At 43.0% G+C, this 19,199-nt stretch overlaps 1 protein-coding gene across 1 annotated transcript in view; it reads right to left on the reverse strand.

Annotated features, from left to right (window-relative positions):
- LOC311149083 (podocan-like) overlaps positions 1-19,199 on the reverse strand; it is a gene marked incomplete at both ends in the record, with an annotated part of 44,695 nt that overhangs the window by 18,572 nt on the left and 6,924 nt on the right. The window contains 3 exons of the mRNA XM_084186192.1: positions 11,591-11,747; positions 12,930-13,039; positions 18,050-18,114. Coding sequence (XP_084042318.1) covers positions 11,591-11,747; positions 12,930-13,039; positions 18,050-18,114 — 332 coding nt within the window. The remainder of the gene's footprint in view (positions 1-11,590; positions 11,748-12,929; positions 13,040-18,049; positions 18,115-19,199) is intronic.

A 19,199-nucleotide genomic window follows, 5' to 3' on the forward strand; every position in this document is an offset into this window, starting at 1 on the left:
AACATAAAGAACATGCTGCTAAGCTTCCCAGTAAAGCAATACAAAAGAGTAAACATCCCAGAAGAAAAGTGCTCGAAATAGCCCACGTTAACATATGCAGCTTAAGAAAAAAGGTTCATAAAATCAATAATTTCCTAGTAACAAATGACATTCATATTCTGACTATCTCTGAAACTCACTTAGATAATACCTTTGATGATACAGTGGTAGCAATACAAGGTTATAACATTTACAGAAAATATAGAAATGCCAATGGTGGAGGTGATGCTGTTTATATTCAGAACCATATTCCTGTGAAGATTAGAGAGGATCTCATGTTAAATACTGTTGAAGTAATATTTACATTTAAGTCATTTAGCAGACGCTCTTATCCAGAGCGACTTACAGTTAGTGAGTGCATACATTTTCATACTGGCCCCCCGTGGGAATGAACCCACAACCCTGGTGTTGCAAACACCATGCTCCAACAACTGAGCTACATGGGGGCCTCACCTAAAGCCCATTCTGGTGGGAAGCTGCTATAGACCACCAAGTGCTAACAGTCAGTATCTGGATAACATGTGTGAAATGCTTGATAATGTATGTGATATCAATAGAGAGCTATACTTTCTGGGTGATTTAAATATTGACTGGCTTTCATCAGGCTGCCTACTCAAGAAAAGCTTCAAACCAGTGCCTGCAACCTGGTTCAGGTTATCAGTCAACCTACCAGGGTAGTTACAAACAGTACAGGAATTAAATAATCAATATGTTGATCACATCTTTACTAATGCTTCAGAGATTTGTTTGAAAGCAGTATCCAAATCCATTGGATGTAGTGATAACAATATAGTAGCCATATCTAGGAAAACCAAAGTTCCAAAGACTGGGCCTAATATTGTGTATAAGAGGTCATACAAGACGTTTTGTAGGGATTCCTATGTTGCTGATGTAAAGAATATACAGGTAGCTTAGTGGTTAAGAGCGTTGTGCCAATAACTGAAAGGTCGCTGGTTCTAATCCCCGAGCCGACTAGGTGAAAAATCTGTCGATGTGCCCTTGAGCAAGGCACTTAACCCTAATTGCTCCTGTAAATTGCTCTGGATAAGAGCATCTGCTAAATGATTAAAATGTAAAAATGTATGTTGGTGTGTAATGAGGAGCAAACAGACACTGCACTTGACACATTTATGAAATTGCTTATTCCAGTTACTAATAAGCATGCACCCATTAAGAAAATGACTGTAAAAACTGTTAAATCCCCGTGGATTGATGAGGAATTGAAAATGGTATGGTTGAGAGGGATGAGGCAAAGGGAATGGCAAGTAAGTTTGGCTGCACAACCGATTGGCAAACGTATTGCAAATTGAGAAATCATATGAATAAAAAGAAGACGAAACTACACTATGAAACAAAGATAAATACAATCTGTAGAAACAATGAGAATAGAAGGGTTCAGAACTTTTGTGAAACATCACAGTACAGTTGAAAAATATATGGCTAATAGAAATCCAATATGGATAGTGTTAAGAAATAGATGGGAGGTGTTGAATGGAGCTGAAGGATGGGACTAATAACAACTAACAACAACTAATATCAACAAGATAACTAATGTTAAGCATACTGTGTCCATAATAAGTATATAGGTTATAGGTTGAGAGCTTTTGTGAAAGAGCACAGTTAGAAAGATATGGCATATAGAAGCAAACCGGAAGGACATCATGAAAATGATCGGAGAGGTTGAGGGTAGAGGAAGTTCATGAGTAAAAACAAACTAAATAGAATTATTGTAAAATTGACTGTGTCCATAAAATGTATATAGTATGTATAAGCTGGTAGTAGAGGCCTAAGCGTTGTTGTTCACAAGTTTAGTCCAATTAGGGAAGGGGTGGTGGGGTTGGGAAGTAATAAAGGGAAATATATGAAAAAAGGATATGTGTATATATATATATATATATATATATATATATATATATATATATATATATATATGTATGTATGTATACATATATATACACTGCTCAAAAAAATAAAGGGAACACTTAAACAACACATCCTAGATCTGAATGAATGAAATAATCTTATTAAATACTTTTTTCTTTACATAGGTGAATGTGCTGAAAACAAAATCACACAAAAATGATCAATGGAAATCAAATTTATGAACCCATGGAGGTCTGGATTTGGAGTCACCCTCAAAATTAAAGTGGAAAACCACACTACAGGCTGATCCAACTTTGATGTAATGTCCTTAAAACAAGTCAAAATGAGGCTCAGTAGTGTGTGTGGCCTCCACGTGCCTGTATGACCTCCCTACAACGCCTGGGCATGCTCCTGATGAGGTGGCGGATGGTCTCCTGAGGGATCTCCTCCCAGACCTGGAATAAAGCATCTGCCAACTTCTGGACAGTCTGTGGTGCAACGTGGCGTTGGTGGATGGAGCGAGACATGATGTCCCAGATGTGCTCAATTGGATTCAGGTCTGGGGAACGGGCGGGCCAGTCCATAGCATCAATGCCTTCCTCTTGCAGGAACTGCTGACACACTCCAGCCACATGAGGTCTAGCATTGTCTTGCATTAGGAGGAACCCAGGGCCAACCGCACCAGCATATGGTCTCACAAGGGATCTGAGGATCTCATCTCGGTACCTAATGGCAGTCAGGCTACCTCTGGCGAGACAATGGAGGGCTGTGCGGCCCACCAAAGAAATGCCACCCCACACCATGACTGACCCACCGCCAAACCGGTCATGCTGGAGGATGTTGCAGGCAGCAGAACGTTCTCCACGGCGACTCCAGACGTCTGTCACATGTGCTCAGTGTGAACCTGCTTTCATCTGTGAAGAGCAAAGGGCGCCAGTGGCGAATTTGCCAATCTTGGTGTTCTCTGGCAAATGCCAAACGTCCTGCACGGTGTTGGGCTGTAAGCACAACCCCCACCTGTGGACGTCGGGCCCTCATACCACCCTCATGGAGTCTGTTTCTGACCGTTTGAGCAGACACATGCACATTTGTGGCCTGCTGGAGGTCATTTTGCAGGGCTCTGGCAGTGCTCCTCCTGCTCCTCCTTGCACAAAGGCGGAGGTAGCAGTCCTGCTGCTGGGTTGATGCCCTCCTATGGCCTCCTCCACGTCTCCTGATGTACTGGCCTGTCTCCTGGTAGCGCCTCCATGCTCTGGACACTACGCTGACAGACACAGCAAACCTTCTTGCCACAGCTCGCATTGATGTGCCATCCTGGATGAGCTGCACTACCTAAATAAAAAAATAACACTACCTGAGCCACTTGTGTGGGTTGTAGACTCCGTCTCATGCTACCACTAGAGTGAAAGCACCGCCAGTATTCAAAAGTGACCAAAACATCAGCCAGGAAGCATAGGAACTGAGAAGTACACGTTGAATCTTTACCCACGCTCGCGAAGGCTGTGTTGTGGTCCTGCTGCTTGCTGGAAACCTAGCTGAAACGTTAGCTAGCCATTGCACTGACGTTTACCTACGAACTGACACGGGTTTAATTGTCAGTGGGACGTTCTTGGCTCGGCTTATTTGACAGTGGAGGAGGTGAAACAAATCAAGGTACGTGAGCAGCGATTGCCATTTACAAGGTAACGTTACATTTGTAACACGAAATTCGAATGAGCTGGCTGAATAGTCCTGGCCAAATAATGTGATGTTCTTTAGCGTTCAGTGTCTGCTGTGCAGGACTGTTTTAGCTAGCTAGCGCTTGCTATATATCCGCATTGAAGTGTCCCAAGCATCTATTGTATTGCAGGTAGCTAGCAAACGAACATAGTTAGCATTCACTATTTGCCAACCTTGTTATTTTCGAAAATGGTTTTTACTGTAGTTATAGTTAGCTGGACAACCTAAAGCCACACAGTGAACAGTGTTGCCATTCAGTTACACAAAGAACCCCCTTTTGTGTGTTTTGTATTGACGAATTGCCCCTCGCCATACACCTCAAACTGGCTTGTTGGATATCTTTGAATTTAGAATGACAGCTACTCCCTGGCTTACGTTAGCTAAATAGAGAAGATGTGTATTAAGAGTCATTATACCCTTCGTGAATTATACCATGACATTTGCTGAATGGCTTTGTAAACCAAATGTATACATGTTAGTCTTTGTGCATTCAATTTTCTAGCACCAGTGTTTATTTTAAAATGCATGGGGGTTGTGAATGCATTAGTACATGATGGGTTGTGTGTTTTTCTTACATTTCCAGTGGTGACAGAATGAAAGTTGTGACAGAACTGGACCTGGTTTCCCAAAAGCATCTTAAAGAGACATTTCAAAAGATGTCAAGCATATTCGTCATCTCCAGCACCATTCCAACATCAACATATGTGAAAATGGCGCGTTTCTATGTTTTGTTGATGTTGGGGTGGTGCTGGAGATGATGAATATGAAGTTGAAAATTTTAGAAATGTCCCTTTAAGGCTGAGTTCATCGTTAGAACCTTCTTAGGAGCATAGTTAAATCTCTGAGCTGTTTCCCAAAACCATCGTTATTAACATTGCACTTGAAAACTTAATCTAACGCCTGCTTCAGACCACTTGTAGAACGTTAATGTGTTTTGCTCTCCCGCGTCACTTTATACACAGATCTCTGCTAAATGTAGAATCACATGGTTTATCCGTCTATCTGTGACCATTGATAACTTTAGAACAAAGTTGACTACAAATACAAAGTTGCCAATGTCTTTGCAATTGATACAAACAAGCTACATATACTGTAGCTCAGCTGGTAGAGCACGGCGCTTGTAACGCCAAGGTAGTGCGTTCGATCCCCGGGACCACCCATACACAAAAATGTATGCACGCATGACTGTAAGTCGCTTTGGATAAAAGCGTCTGCTAAATGGCATATTATATTATTATTATATACAAATATACTTCAAATGAAAACCGAGATGACTGCATTAAAATATAAATACAGTAGGCTATAGGCTTATTTCAATCATATGTGCCCCGTTTCAAGAAGCTAGGCGTATGTCTCACGTCACTACTTCACAGGAGAGGCATTTGAAGATAATTAGTATTTATTTATTTAAAAAAATTGGGGGGCAGAAATGCCTTCTGGAACATGTGAACTTTCATGTGCCTTAATAACAAACTTGTATTCCATCTGTAAATACTAATAAAATATTACAATGACGAGCCTAGTTGGTTTAGCCACGGAAAACGACAGGAACCTTCCCGCTAGCCATGATTTTCTGAGATAATGGATGGGCTGGACATGATGAGAGATGAGTTCGGATTGGTCTGCCATGTAGCACGCTTCTGTTTATAACATGAGCTGCTCAGTATGTGTAGATAATCCTTGCTACCACAGCTTTTTTGAAAGATATAACATTAGCCATGGAGAACTGCAAAAGTGTTGCTACTGCTCTCAACAACATTGCTGCCCTGAATTTAGCAGGCGCTATTGCCATTTGCATTGCTAGTTATAGCCTAATGCTAGCTAACACTGAACCTAGTTGGTTAGCTTTAGCTACCTGCAGATTCATACTACAGATTTCATGCATAGTGGCTAGCTATGACAATCCGTTTGTACTGTAGCTATGGGTTGGGTTTATGGTTCATTGTTTAGCTAGCTACATGTCTAAACAAAAGACTCCACTTCGCCAGATGATTACATGAAGTTAGCCAGGGGTGTCTGGGGGTGATTATGGCCATCTGTTGTATTTCATGAACACGTGTACATATCTAGACAATAGTGACCCATCCACTGAGCTAGATGTGGCTGGGGGGATGGTTAAAGCATTTCTTTCACATTACCCATTAATTTAGACAAGTGTGTCTGGGTCATCTAATATTTATACAATATTTTTATCTGGACACTTTATATTTTTGATATTGCTACTATACAAATATGCAAGTAACCATTTCACTGTACCGTTTACACCTTCTGTATCCTGTGCATGTGTAACCGGTGTGAAATGGCTAGCTAGTTACCGGTGCGCACTAGCAGCGTTTCAATCGGTGACATCACTCGCTCTGAGACCTTGAAGTAGTTGTTTCCCTTGCTCTGCAAGGGCCGCAGCTTTTGTGGAGCGACGGGTAATGGTGCTTCGAGGGTGACTGTTGTCGGTGTGCTGAGGGTTCCTGGTTCATGCCCAGGTAGGGGCGAGGAGAGGGACGGAAGCAACACTGTTACACGTGACAAATAACATTTAGATTTTATATGATATAGTGTGTGTTTACCAGAGACGGTAATGTAAAGAACAACATGACCTGCACCAAAGTCAGATTAGGATGTAGGCCAAGGACTAGATAAAGTGTATTTCTCTCTGGATTTTTTTTCCCTTATTGTAGGCAACTACTTTCACAACTTTAATTCTTGAAATCTTTGGTTGTTTACTACACTACCCTACTCACTCTGTTTAGCACATGGCCTCACATGTGAATCCTTAAAGAGATGGGTGGGGCTAAAGGCATCCGCATGCTTCCCAGCCGAAATAGTGCGGAAGAGTTCGTGCATATATTATGACACCATTTTGTGATGTTTTTGTTCGTTTTGGACTTCAGTGAATTTTTTGGGGACTGTTCGGGCACACCATTTTTTCTGGAGGCAAATCGAAGTACGGAGCCGAAGTTTACAATCCTTTGTCGGTGATTGGTCAACAGTAGGGATTCTTCAATAAAGTATTTGTTGTCACTCAACGAGAGACGACTCATTTTCATCCACATTTTGAGAAATACTGCACCAAACATCTTAGTTAGATGTAAAATTGCGCGACTAAGATCTCCTCTGCGAAAACGTCAAAATTAGGGACAGATTTCTTCAGTTATCTTAATTAGGATTATATTATTCTTTTTTGTTCTTTTTCTTTCTTTTTTCTTTAAGGGTTAGGATTATTACTTTCCCATTGTTCCTCAACTGCACTGTATGATATACCATTTTGTATCCCTGAGTGTCTACTTTTATCCAATGTAAAAAAACACAATTTCTAATTTTGCTTCATAAGATCGAGGCAGTCAGTCACATATTGAAATATTTAATGTTCAATACATTGAGTTCTATTTTTTTTAAACTTGTAGGCTGTCTGTAATTTGTCTGAATATATTTAATGATGTGTAGTCTAACGTGTGCAATGATGTGCCAAATGGGTGATTTTGTGCATTTGTATTGCCTCCTGTAGCTCAGTTGGTAGAGCATGGCGCTTGCAATGCCAGGGTTGTGGGTTCGATTCCCATGCGGGGCCAGTATGAAAAATGTATGTACTCACTAACTGTAAGTCGCTCTGGATAAGAGCGTCTGCTAAATGACTAAAATGTAAATGTAGAAGTGGTCTGTGGTCACCACCTGCAGAACCACTTCTTTATTGGGGGTGTCTTGCTATTTGCCTATAATTTCCACCTGTTGTCTATTCCATTTGCACAACAGCATGTGGACTTTATTGTCAAAAAGTGTTGCTTCCTAAGTGGACAGTTTGATTTCACAGAAGTGTGATTGACTTGGAGTTGCAATGTGTTGTTTAAGTGTTCCCTTTATTTTTTTTAGCAGTGTATATATATATATATATATATATATATATATATATATATATATATATATATATATATATATATATATATATATATATATATTTGTGAGAGAAAAAAAACATATGGGGAAGTGATGCAGACAATTACATTGATGGAACTTACAATCTATCTGTAATATTAAAGCTGATCTACCCCCCCTCCCCCCCCCCCCCCCAAAAAAAAAAAAAAAAAGATAAATGACATAAACAATGATAATTAAAAAGGTTTGGAGCACCTTAAATGAAATGTTGGGGTAAAAGGCAAACTCAGCTCCATCATTCATTGAATCAGATGGCTCATTCATCACAAAACCAACTGATATTGCCAACTACTTTAATGATTTTTTCATTTGCAAGATTAGTAAACTTAGGCATGACATGCCAGCAACAATTGCTGACACTACACATCCAAGTATATCTGACCAAATTATGAAAGACAAGCATTGTAATTTTGAATTCCGTAAAGTGAGTGTGGAAGAGGTGAAAAAATTATTGTTGGCTATCAACAATGACAAGCCACCGGGGTCTGACAACTTGGATGGAACATTACTGAGGATAATAGTGGACGATATTGCCACTCCTATTTGCCACATTTTCAATTTAAGCCTACTAGAATGTGTGTGCCCCCAGGCTTGGAGGGAAGCAAAAGTCATTCCGCTACCTAAGAATAGTAAAGCCCCCTTTACTGGCTCAAATAGCCGACCAATTAGCCTGTTACCAACCCTTAGTAAACTATTGGAAAAATGGTGTTTGACCAGATACAATGCTATTTTACAGTAAACAAATTGACAATAAACTTTCAGCATGCTTATAGAAAAGGACATTCAACAAGCACAGCACTGATGACTGATGATTGGCTGAGAGAAATTGATGATAAAAATATTGTGGGGGCTGTTTTGTTAGACTTCATTGCGGCTTTTGACATTATCGATCATAGTCTAATGTTGGAAAAACTTATGTGTTATGGCTTTACTCCACCTGCTATATTGTGTATACAGAGTTACCTGTCTAACAGAACACAGAGGGTGGTCTTTAATGGAAGCCTCTCCAACATAATCCAGGTAGAATCAGGAATTCCCCAGGGCAGCTGTCTAGGCCCATTACTTTTTCAATCTTTACTAATGACATGCCACTGGCTTTGGGTAAAGCCAGAGTGTCTATGTATGCAGATGACTCAACACTATACATGTCAGCTACCACAGTGACTGAAATGACTGCAACACTTAACAAAGAGTTGCAGTTAGTTTCAGAGTGGGTGGCAAGGAATAAATTAGTCCTAAATATTTCTAAAACTAGTGTCTTACGAAAGTACCCCCCATGGCATTTTTCCTATTTTGTTGCCTTACAACCTGGAATTAAAATGGATTTTTGGGGAGTTTGTATAATTTGATTTACACAACATGCCTACCACTTTGAAGATGCAAAATATTTTTTATGGTGAAACAAACAAGAAATAAGACTAAAAAACGGAAAACTTGAGCGTGCATAACTATTCACTCCCCTAAGGTCAATACTTTGTAGAGCCACCTTTGCAGCAATTACAGCTGCAAGTCTCTTGGGGTATTACATTTTACATTTTAGTCATTTTAGCAGACGCTCTTATCCAGAGCGACTTACAGTTAGTGAATACATTATATATATATATATATATTTTTTTTCTTTTATACTGGCCCCCCATGGGAATCGAACCCACAACCCTGGCGTTGCAAACGCCATGCTCTATCAACTGAGCTACATCCCTGCCGGCCATTCCCTCCCCTACCCTGGACGACGCTGGGCCAATTGTGCGCCGCCCAATTGTGCGCCGGTATGTCTCTATAAGCTTGGCACATCTAGCCACTGGGATTTTTTCCCATTCTTCAAGACAAAACTGCTCCAGCTCCTTCAAGTTGGATGGGTTCCGCTGGTGTACAGCAATCTTTAAGTCATACCACAGATTCTCAATTGGATTGAGGTCTGGTCTTTGACTAGGCCATTCCAAGACATTTAAATGTTTTCCCATAAACCACTCAAGTGTTGCTTTAGCAGTATGCTTAGGGTCACCTTGTCCTGCTGGAAGGTGAACCTCCATCCCAGTCTCAAATCTCTGGAAGACTGAAACAGGTTCCCCTCAAGAATTTCCCTGTATTTAGTGCCATCCATCATTCCTTCAATTCTGACCAGTTTCCCAGTCCCTGCCAATGAGAAACCTCCCCTCAGCATGATGCTGCCACCACCATGCTTCACTGGGGGGATGGTGTTCTCGGGGTGATGAGAGGTGTTTGTGGTCCTCTGTAGCTCAGCTGGTTGAGCACGGCGCTTGTAACGCCAAGGTAGTGGGTTCGATCCCCGGGACCACCCATACACAAAAAAAAAAAATGTATGCACGCATGACTGTAAGTCGCTTTGGATAAAAGCGTCTGCTAAATGGCATATTATTATTATTATTATTATTATTATTTGGTTTGCGCCAGCCATAACGTTTTCCTTGATGGCCAAAAAGCTCAATCTTTGTCTGACCAGAGTACCTTCTTCCATATGTTTCGGGAGTCTTCCAACATGCCTTTTGGTGAACACCAAACATGTTTTTTGTTTAAGCAATGGCTTTTTTCTGGCCACTCTTCCGTAAATCCCAGCTCTGTGGAGTGCACGGCTTAAAGTGGTCCTATGGACAGAAACTCCAATCTCCACTGTGGAGCTTTGCAGCTCCTTCAGGGTTATCTTTGGTGTCTTTGTTGCCTCTCTGATTAATGCTTTCCTTGCCTGGTCCATGAGTTTTGGTGGGCGGCCCACTCTTGGCAGGTTTGTTGTGGTGCCATATTCTTTCAATTTTTTTAATAATGGATTTAATGGTGCTCCGTGGGATGTTCAAAGTTTTGGATATTTTTTTATGACACAACCCTGATCTGTACTTCTCCACAACTTTGTCCCTGACCTGTTTGGAGAGCTCCTTGGTCTTCATGGTGCCGCTTGCTTGGTGGTGCCCCTTGCTTAGTGGTGTTGCAGGCTCTGGGGCCTTTCAGAACAGGTGTATATATACTGAGATCATGTGACAGATCATGTGACACTTAGATTGCACACACTTTATTACTTTTTGACTTTATTGAACTAATTATGTGACTTCTGAAGGTAATTGGTTGCACCAGATCTTATTTAGGGGCTTCATAGCAAAGACGGTGAATACATATGGATGCACCACTTTTCCGTTATTTATTTTTTATAATTTTTTGAAACAAGTTATTTTTTTCGTTCCACTTCTCCAATTTGGACTATTTTGTGTATGTCCATTACATGAAATCCAAATAAAAATCAATTTAAATTACAGGTTGTAATGCAACAACATCCCGAAAATCGGTCTTCCCACAAAAATGACTGTAGCGTCCGAACGGTTTGGGCTACAAGCTAATATGACCATACTATGGAAAGGGGAGATTCTCTCCGTTTTGATCTACGACCCCCACAAGTGTCATGGGACTCATCTGAAGGTAACCTGGTACCGGTTAAAAAAATTAATGGAAGTTTGGAGTTATTCAATGCGTTTCAATGGGCTAAAGTATTAAAGGTCAAATGCAATACAGTGAGGGTAATCAATTTATAACATTTTTGAAATGCGTTTTTCTGGATTTTGTTGTTGTTATTCTGTCTCTCACTGTTCAAATAAACCTACCATTAAAATTATAGACTGATCATGTCTTTGTCAGTGGGCAAACGTACAAAATCAGCAGGGGATCAAATGCTTTTTTCCCTCACTGTATTCTATCAAATATTTTGTTTATATACTGTACATACAGGGGTGTCAAAAAATTCTAAATAAAATGGCTAAATGACACATGGTATGACCACCTTAAAACAATTCCATATGTTAGCTTAGTAGACCGCAAAGTTAATACTGATTACAATTTTGGACAGGTAACTAGTAACTGTAATTGATTACATTTAGAAAGTGTATTTATGCATTTGTTAGGTATTAGAGTACATACATGGGAATATCCAGACAGTTTATAAACAGAGATCAACTTGGCCGTATGAATGGGGAGTGAGCTCTCACGATAGGTTGTTATTGTGTGAGGGCTGTAGTTACTCAACTTGATTTCACAAGCTCACCTTCAGATGGAGGCGGTAGATGGCGGAGGGCAAGCTCCTAGGGACGTAGCGGAGGAAGTTACTGGACATGATGAGAACCTCCAGGCTGTCAGAACCGTTAAACATGTTCTCAGGTAGCCCTGCATCTGTCAGCTTGTTGTCATGGAGATACACTGACCTGGGGTGGTTAAGACATGGGGGAACATATGATATTAGTGGTCTGGAGTGGAGCAAAGGGGAAAGATAAGCTTTGGGTGATTAGTTTATTTATGAATAAAGTAAAGTAATGAAATGTAATATAACAATATAACACCTACAGCAACATAAGACCTTTCTACTGTGAAAATTTAATCATCCTACACCCAACCAACTATCTACCTACCCACCCTCTCTCTTACACTCACACACCCACACACATACTGTACCAGTCAAATGTTTGGACACACCTACTCATTCAAGGGTTTTTCTTTATTTTTACTAGTCCTCATGAGAGCCAGTTTCATCATAGCGCTTGATGGTTTTTGCAACTGCACTTGGAGAAACTTTAAAAGTTCTTGAAATGTTCCGTATTGACTGACCTTCATGTCTTAAAGTAATGATGGACTGTCATTTCTCTTTGCTTATTTGAGCTGTTCTTGCCATAATATGGGCTTGGTCTTTTACCAAATAGGGCTATCTTCTGTATACCCCCCCTACCTTGTCACAACACAACTGATTGATCACAAATTAACTTTTAACAAGGCACACCTGATAATTGAAATGCTTTCCAGGTGACTACCTCATGAAGCTGATTGAGAGAACGCCAACAGTGTGCAAAGCTGTCATCAAGGAAAAGGGTGGCTACATTGAAGAATCTCAAATATTGTAACGTGTACGCTGGGAGTCGGGAAGCAAGTGCAGGGAGTGAATTTAATAATAAAAGAACATGGAACAAAACAAGAAACACGAGTAGCGTACAGACATGAAACACAAACACTGAGTCAATAACGCCTGGGGAAGGAACCAAAGGGAGTGACATATATAGCGGAGGTATTCAGGAAGGTGATGGAGTCCAGGTGAGTCTCATGAAGCGCAGGTGAGCGTACCGATGGTGACAGGTCTGCATAATGGTGAGTGAACTGGCGACAACGAGCTCCAGAGAGAGGAAGCAGGAGTAGACGTGACAAATATAAAATATATTTTGATTTGTTCAACACTTTTTTGGTGACTACATGATTCCATGTGTCTTATTTCATAGTTTTGATGTCTTCACTACTATTCTACAATGTAGAAAATAGTAAAAATAAACAGAAACCATTGAATGAGTAGGTGTGTCCAAACTTTGGCTGGTACTGTGTACATACACACATTGAGTGCTTACTTCAGTCCTGGCTTCTGACCAAATGTGTAGGGGTAGATCTTCATGAGCAAATTAGCAGCGAAATCAGCACTGACAAGTGAGGGAGGCAGGTGTTTGGGTGCTTTGGTAAGCTGGGAGGGGAAAAAACAGAGAGAAAGCGAGAGAGAGATATAATGTTACTCTCTTCTTTTGTTTTATCCTGTTGTACTGACCACTAATGACCTGTATGTGCTGGCAGTGAGGGGTAATTTACGCCACACAGACAATCATTCTCAATTGACCTTGGAACATTGAGAAATTAACAATTCAGGACACTTCATAACTGTTTCCCTCCCAAATTGTGCCAAGAGGGAGTTTCTGCATTGCTTGAAATGGCTATGGCAGGAGAAATAGGAGAAACTGCTACAGTGGTAGCGAGCTTAACTTTACACTCTTAGAAAAAAGGGTTCCAAAATTTGGCTATTTTGGTTATTTGGTTATTTGGCTGTTGTCACGATCGTCGAACACAGTGGACCAATGCGCAGCGTGATTTGCGAACATACTTTTATTTTAATTACCACACGAACAAAACAACAAAACGATAACGTGATGTCCTTTGTTACAATACACAAACCAACACGGAACAAGATCCCACAACACACTGTGGAAAACAGGCTGCCTAAGTATGGTTCCCAATCAGAGACAACAAGCAACAGCTGATTCACGTTGCCTCTGATTGAGAACCACACCGGCCAACATAGAAACAAATGAACTAGATAATCAACCTAGCACACAAAACACATAGAAACAACACACCCTGGCTCAACATAACAGAGTCCCAGAGCCAGGGCGTGACAGTACCCCCCCCCCAAAGGCGCGGACTGCGACCGCGCCAAACATAAACCGAACAGGGGAGGGCCGGGTGGGCATTCCTCCTCGGAGGCGGTTCCGGCTCCGGGCTTGACCCCCACCCTCCAACAATCCCCCCATAGTGCCCCTGGTCCGGTCTGGCCCTGCTGGCTGGATCTGGACTGGACATCGGTGGAGCGGATCGCTCAGGCTCCGATGTGGAGCAGCTAACCGGTACCTGACCAGGCACCGGTGACCCAGGCACGGGCTGTGCCGAACAGACGACGCGCACCACAGGCTTGGTGCGGGGAGCAGGAACGGGCCGGACCGGGCTGACGACGCGCACCACAGGCTTGGTGCGGGGAGCAGGGACGGGCCGAACCGGGCTGACGAAGCGCACCACAGGCTTGGTGCGGGGAGCAGGAACGGGCCGGCCCAGGCTGACGACGCGCAACCCTGGCTTGGTGCGGGGAGCAGGAACGGGCCGGACCAGGCTGATGACGCGCACCCCTGGCTTGGTGCGGGGAGCAGGAACGGGCCGGACTGGGCTGACGATGCGCACCACAGGCTTGGTGCGGGGAGCAGGAACAGGCCGAGCCGGGCTGGCGACGCGCACCGTAGGCTTGGTGCAAGTGGCAGGAACAGGCCGGACTGGGCTGACGATGCGCACCACAGGCTTGGTGCGGGGAGCAGGAACAGGCCGAGCCGGGCTGGCGACGCGCACCGTAGGCTTGGTGCGAGTGGCAGGAACAGGCCGGGCCGGGCTGGCGACGCGCACCCTTGGCTTGGTGCGGGGAGCAGGAACAGGCCGGGCCGGGCTGGCGACGCGCACCGTAGGCTTGGTGCGAGTGGCAGGAACAGGCCGGGCCGGGCTGGCGACGCGCACCGTAGGCTTGGTGCGAGTGGCAGGAACAGGCCGGGCCGGGCTGGTGACGCGCACCCTTGGCTTGGTGCGGGGAGCAGGAACAGGCCGGGCCGGGCTGGCGACGTGCATCACAGGCTTGGTGCGAGGGACAGGAACAGACCGGACCGCACTGGGAACACACACCACTGGCCTTACATGGGAATCAGGAACGGGCCGGACCGGACTGGCTACACACCTCCGTACCTCTCGCCGTGCCTCTACATTTTCCTTCCCTCTACTCGCCAATGGCTCCCGTAACCCGGTGGCCTTCTCTCCTCGTCCACTAACTCGCCCCTTATCTGCCTCCAGCAGCCCCGTCGTCCACGGTGTGAGACCCCCCCTAAAAAATGTTTGGGTTTGTCTCTCCCCCGTGGATATGGCCTCCATGGCTCTCGCCAGACTCTCCATCCTCTGCTCCCAAGTCCAACCTCTCTCCTCCTCACGCGGCTTGACCCAGTCGAGGTGGATATCCGCTAGAGTTACCTCTGGCGTTGGCTCCTGGACACGCTGCTTGACCCAGTCGAGGTGGAATCCGCTAGAGTTACCTCTGGCGTTGGCTCCTGGACACGCTGCTTGGTCCAGTTTTGGTGGGATCTTCTGTCATGGGCTGAATGTGGATGTGGTGTAGGAATCAGGCGAAGGACACAAAAAGCTTCGTCCAACAGACTTTAGTCGACGACAACAATACAAACTAACGGGCCTCTACGAGCCCGGAGGCGAGCGATTACGCAACAGTGCGCAAAACACCAAAATACAACAGATACGCAAACAGTGCGTCTATACTCAAAACATAGGAGCAAAATATACACGGCACCTAATGACAGGCGGAACAAGATCCCACAACACACTGTGGAAAACAGGCTGCCTAAGTATGGTTCCCAATCAGAGACAACAAGCAACAGCTGATTCACGTTGCCTCTGATTGAGAACCACACCGGCCAACATAGAAACAAAAGAACTAGATAATCAACCTAGCACACAAAACACATAGAAACAACACACCCTGGCTCAACATAACAAAGTCCCAGAGCCAGGGCGTGACAGCTGTCCCCATAGGATAACCCTTTTTGGTTCCAGGTAAAATTATTTTTGGTTCCAGGTAGAACCATTTTGGTTCCAGGTAGAACCCTCTGGTTCTACATGGAACCCAAAATGGTTCTACTTGGAACCAAAAGGGTTCTACCTGGAACTAACAAGGGTTATTCAAAGGGTGCTCATATGGGGACAGCCAAAGAACCCTTTTAGTTTCTAGATACCACCTTTTTTTCTAAGAGTGTAGCGTTACATAGCATTATACTGTATCTGTCCCCTTTTCAACATGGTTTATGGATTAAAGTAACATGGGTGTCTTTGAAGCTTAGTGAGCATTTATAAATCCCCCATTCTTTCTGTTTCTGCATCCCCAAATACTGACAGTCACTAAATTAGCCCATAAACCTGTAGTAATCATGGTTGATTTTGTTAGTCAGTCTCACTCAGATATCATAATAAAAACTGCAAACATTTCTCTCCACCCTATGGCAAAATTTATAGAATTGCAGGAAATTAGTTATAGAATTGCTAAATCTTCTCTCTGCCCCATGGCAAAATGTGAAGAATTGAAGCAAACTTGCTTTAAACTGCAACATTTTCTCTAAGTCCCATGGCAAAATGTGTAGAATTGCAGGATATGAACTCTTAAAACTTCAAAGACTTTTGCTCGCAAGGTGGGGGGGTAAAAGGCTAGGGCCAGCTCTAAATGCATGTGTGGGTATGGATGTGGGTACGAAGACCTGCAAGCCACTGTGGCCCCATCAAAATTGCCCATCCACCAACAAAAACATTACACTGAGTGTACAAAACACTAGGAACATCTTCCTAATATTGAGTTGCACCCCTTTTGCCCTCAGAACAGCCTCAATTCGTTGGGGCATGGACTCTTCAAGGTGTTGAAAGCGTTTCACAGGGATGCTTGCCCATGTTGACTCCATTGCTTCCCACAGTTGTGTCAAGATGGCTGGATGTCCTTTGGTGGTGGACCATTCTTGATACACACGGGAAATTGTTGAGCATGAAAAACCCAGCCATGTTGCAGTTCTTGACACACTCAAACCGGTGCGGCTGGCACCTACTACTATACCCCGTTCAAAGGCACTTAAATATTTGTTTGTGACCATTCATCCTCTGACACACATACAAATCAAATCACATTTTATTTGTCACATGTGCCGAATACAACATGTGTAGACCTTACCATGAAACGCTTACTTACAAGCCCTTAACCAACAATGCAGTTTTAAGAAAAATAAGAGTTAAGAAAATATTCAAAAATAAACTAAAGTAAAAAAATTAAAAAGTAACAATAAAATAACAATAACGAGGCTGTACAGTCAATGTGCGGTGGTACAGGTTAGTCGAGGTAATTGAGGTAATATGTACATGTAGGTAGGGGTAAAGAGACTATGCATAGATAATAAACAGTGAGTAGCAGCAGCATAAAAATGAAAGGGGGGGTCAATGCAAATAGTCCGGGTAGCCATTTGATTAGCAGTTCAGCAGTCTTATGGCTTATGGTTTACACAATCCATGTCTCAATTGCCTCAAGGCTTAAAAATCCTTCTTTAACCTGTCTCCTCCCCTTCATCTACACTGATTGAAGTGGATTTAACAAGTGACATCAATAAGGGATCATAGCTTTAACCTGGATTCACCTGGTCAGTCTATGTCATGGAAAGAGCAGGTGTTCCAGATGTTTTGTACACAGTGTATAAATTACATTTTCTGATGGTTCTTTGACTTCTTTCAGCCATTTGGTTATTTTGCAGTTTTGTTCAGAAAACAATTACTATTTTGAGGGAGACACTGTGTTATGGCTTTAGCCTGAGTCATAACATATCTGTATTGCTGAATTCTTGTGGATGTAGGACTTTGGTTGTCTCAACCTTAAGACCATCCAAGCTTGTTCAAAATAAAACATTCCAATAGGAGTAGAACCAAATAGAGGTGTGAAGATGGTTTCAGAGAGCTCCATGATGGCCCTAGCAGTACTATTAATGAGCACAGCACACTATACTGTACGCTACTCACTCCTGGGAGTCCTGATTATATATAAATCCCCGTGTAGCTCAGTTAGTCCTGTGTAGCTCAGTTGGTAGAGCATGGCGTTTGCAACGCCAGGGTTGTGGGTTCGATTCCCACGGGGGGCCAGTATGAAAATGTACGCACTCACTAACTGTAAGTCGCTTTGGATAAGAGCGTCTGCTAAATGTAAAAAATGTTAAATGATTACCACAAGTGAAAACATGTACTGAAAAATGTTTACATAGAACCATATGTCCCTGGTTCAAGTTATGTCGCAATTACGGAAGAATAATGATGTGTTGTTTTGTGGAAGGTCTGTGTTTTTACGACTGTGTTTAGAATAACTCACCTTGTTATTGGCCAAGTACAAGTAACTCAGTTGTTCCAGCACTGTAAACCCTTCATCATCAAGGCCTGAATACACACACAAACACACACACACACACATACACGCACAGACACACAAGAAAAATAGAACATGGAATTATTTTAATTTTTTTGTGGGGTAGATCATGGATTATGGAAAATGTTATTCAGCCTAAAAACATATACAGCACAGAATAAAAATATTTGTTTCAGTAAACCTGGACAGCATATAAGAGAAAATAAAAGACATATGGTAATCATCATTTTAATTAGGTATACATTCTTATTGGAGTGAATCTAGAAGAACTAGAGCCCACCCACTGGGCACACACTGGTTGAATCAATGTTGTTTCCACGTCATTTCAATGAAATGACGTTGAACAAACGTGGAATAGATGTAGAATTGGCGTCTGTGCCCAGTGGGCAGTCTCTGAGCCCAGATTAATAAATCAAATCAAATTGTATTTGTCAAATAGAACAGGTGGAGACCTTACCGTGAAATGCTTACTTACAAGCCATTAACCAACAATGAAGTTTTTTATTTTACACCCCCCTTTTTCATGATATCCAATTGGTAGTTACAGTCTTGTCCAATCGCTGCAACTCCCGTACAGACTCGGGAGAGGCGAAGGTCGAGATGTGAATAGGGGCGTACTCTGCCCTCCTTTTCCTGTAGTCCACGATCAGCTCCTTTGTCTTGATCATGTTGAGGGAGAGGTTGTTGTCCTGGCACCACCCTGCCAGGTCTCTGACCTTCTCCCTATAGGCTGTCTCATCGTTGTCGGTGATCAGGCCTACCACTGTTGTGTCGTCGGCAAACTTAATGATGGTGTTCGAGTCGTGCTTGGCCACACAGTGGGGCGGTATGCAATTGGATTGGGTCTAGGTTTTCTGGGATGATGGTGTTGATGTGAGCCATGACCAGCCTTTCAAAGCACGTCATGGCTACAGACGTGAGTGCTGTGGGTCGGTAATCATTTAGGCAGGTTACCTTGGTATTCTTGGGCACAGGGACTATGGTGGTCTGCTTGAAATATGTAGGTATTACAGACTCGGTCAGGGACAGGTTGAAAATGTCAGTGAGGACACTTGCCAGTTGGTGAGTGCATGCTCTGAGTACACGTCCTGGTAAA

The sequence above is a fragment of the Coregonus lavaretus genome, assembly GCF_964263955.1.
Source record: "Coregonus lavaretus genome assembly, chromosome: 21".
Classification (NCBI taxonomy): Eukaryota; Metazoa; Chordata; class Actinopteri; order Salmoniformes; family Salmonidae; genus Coregonus; species Coregonus lavaretus.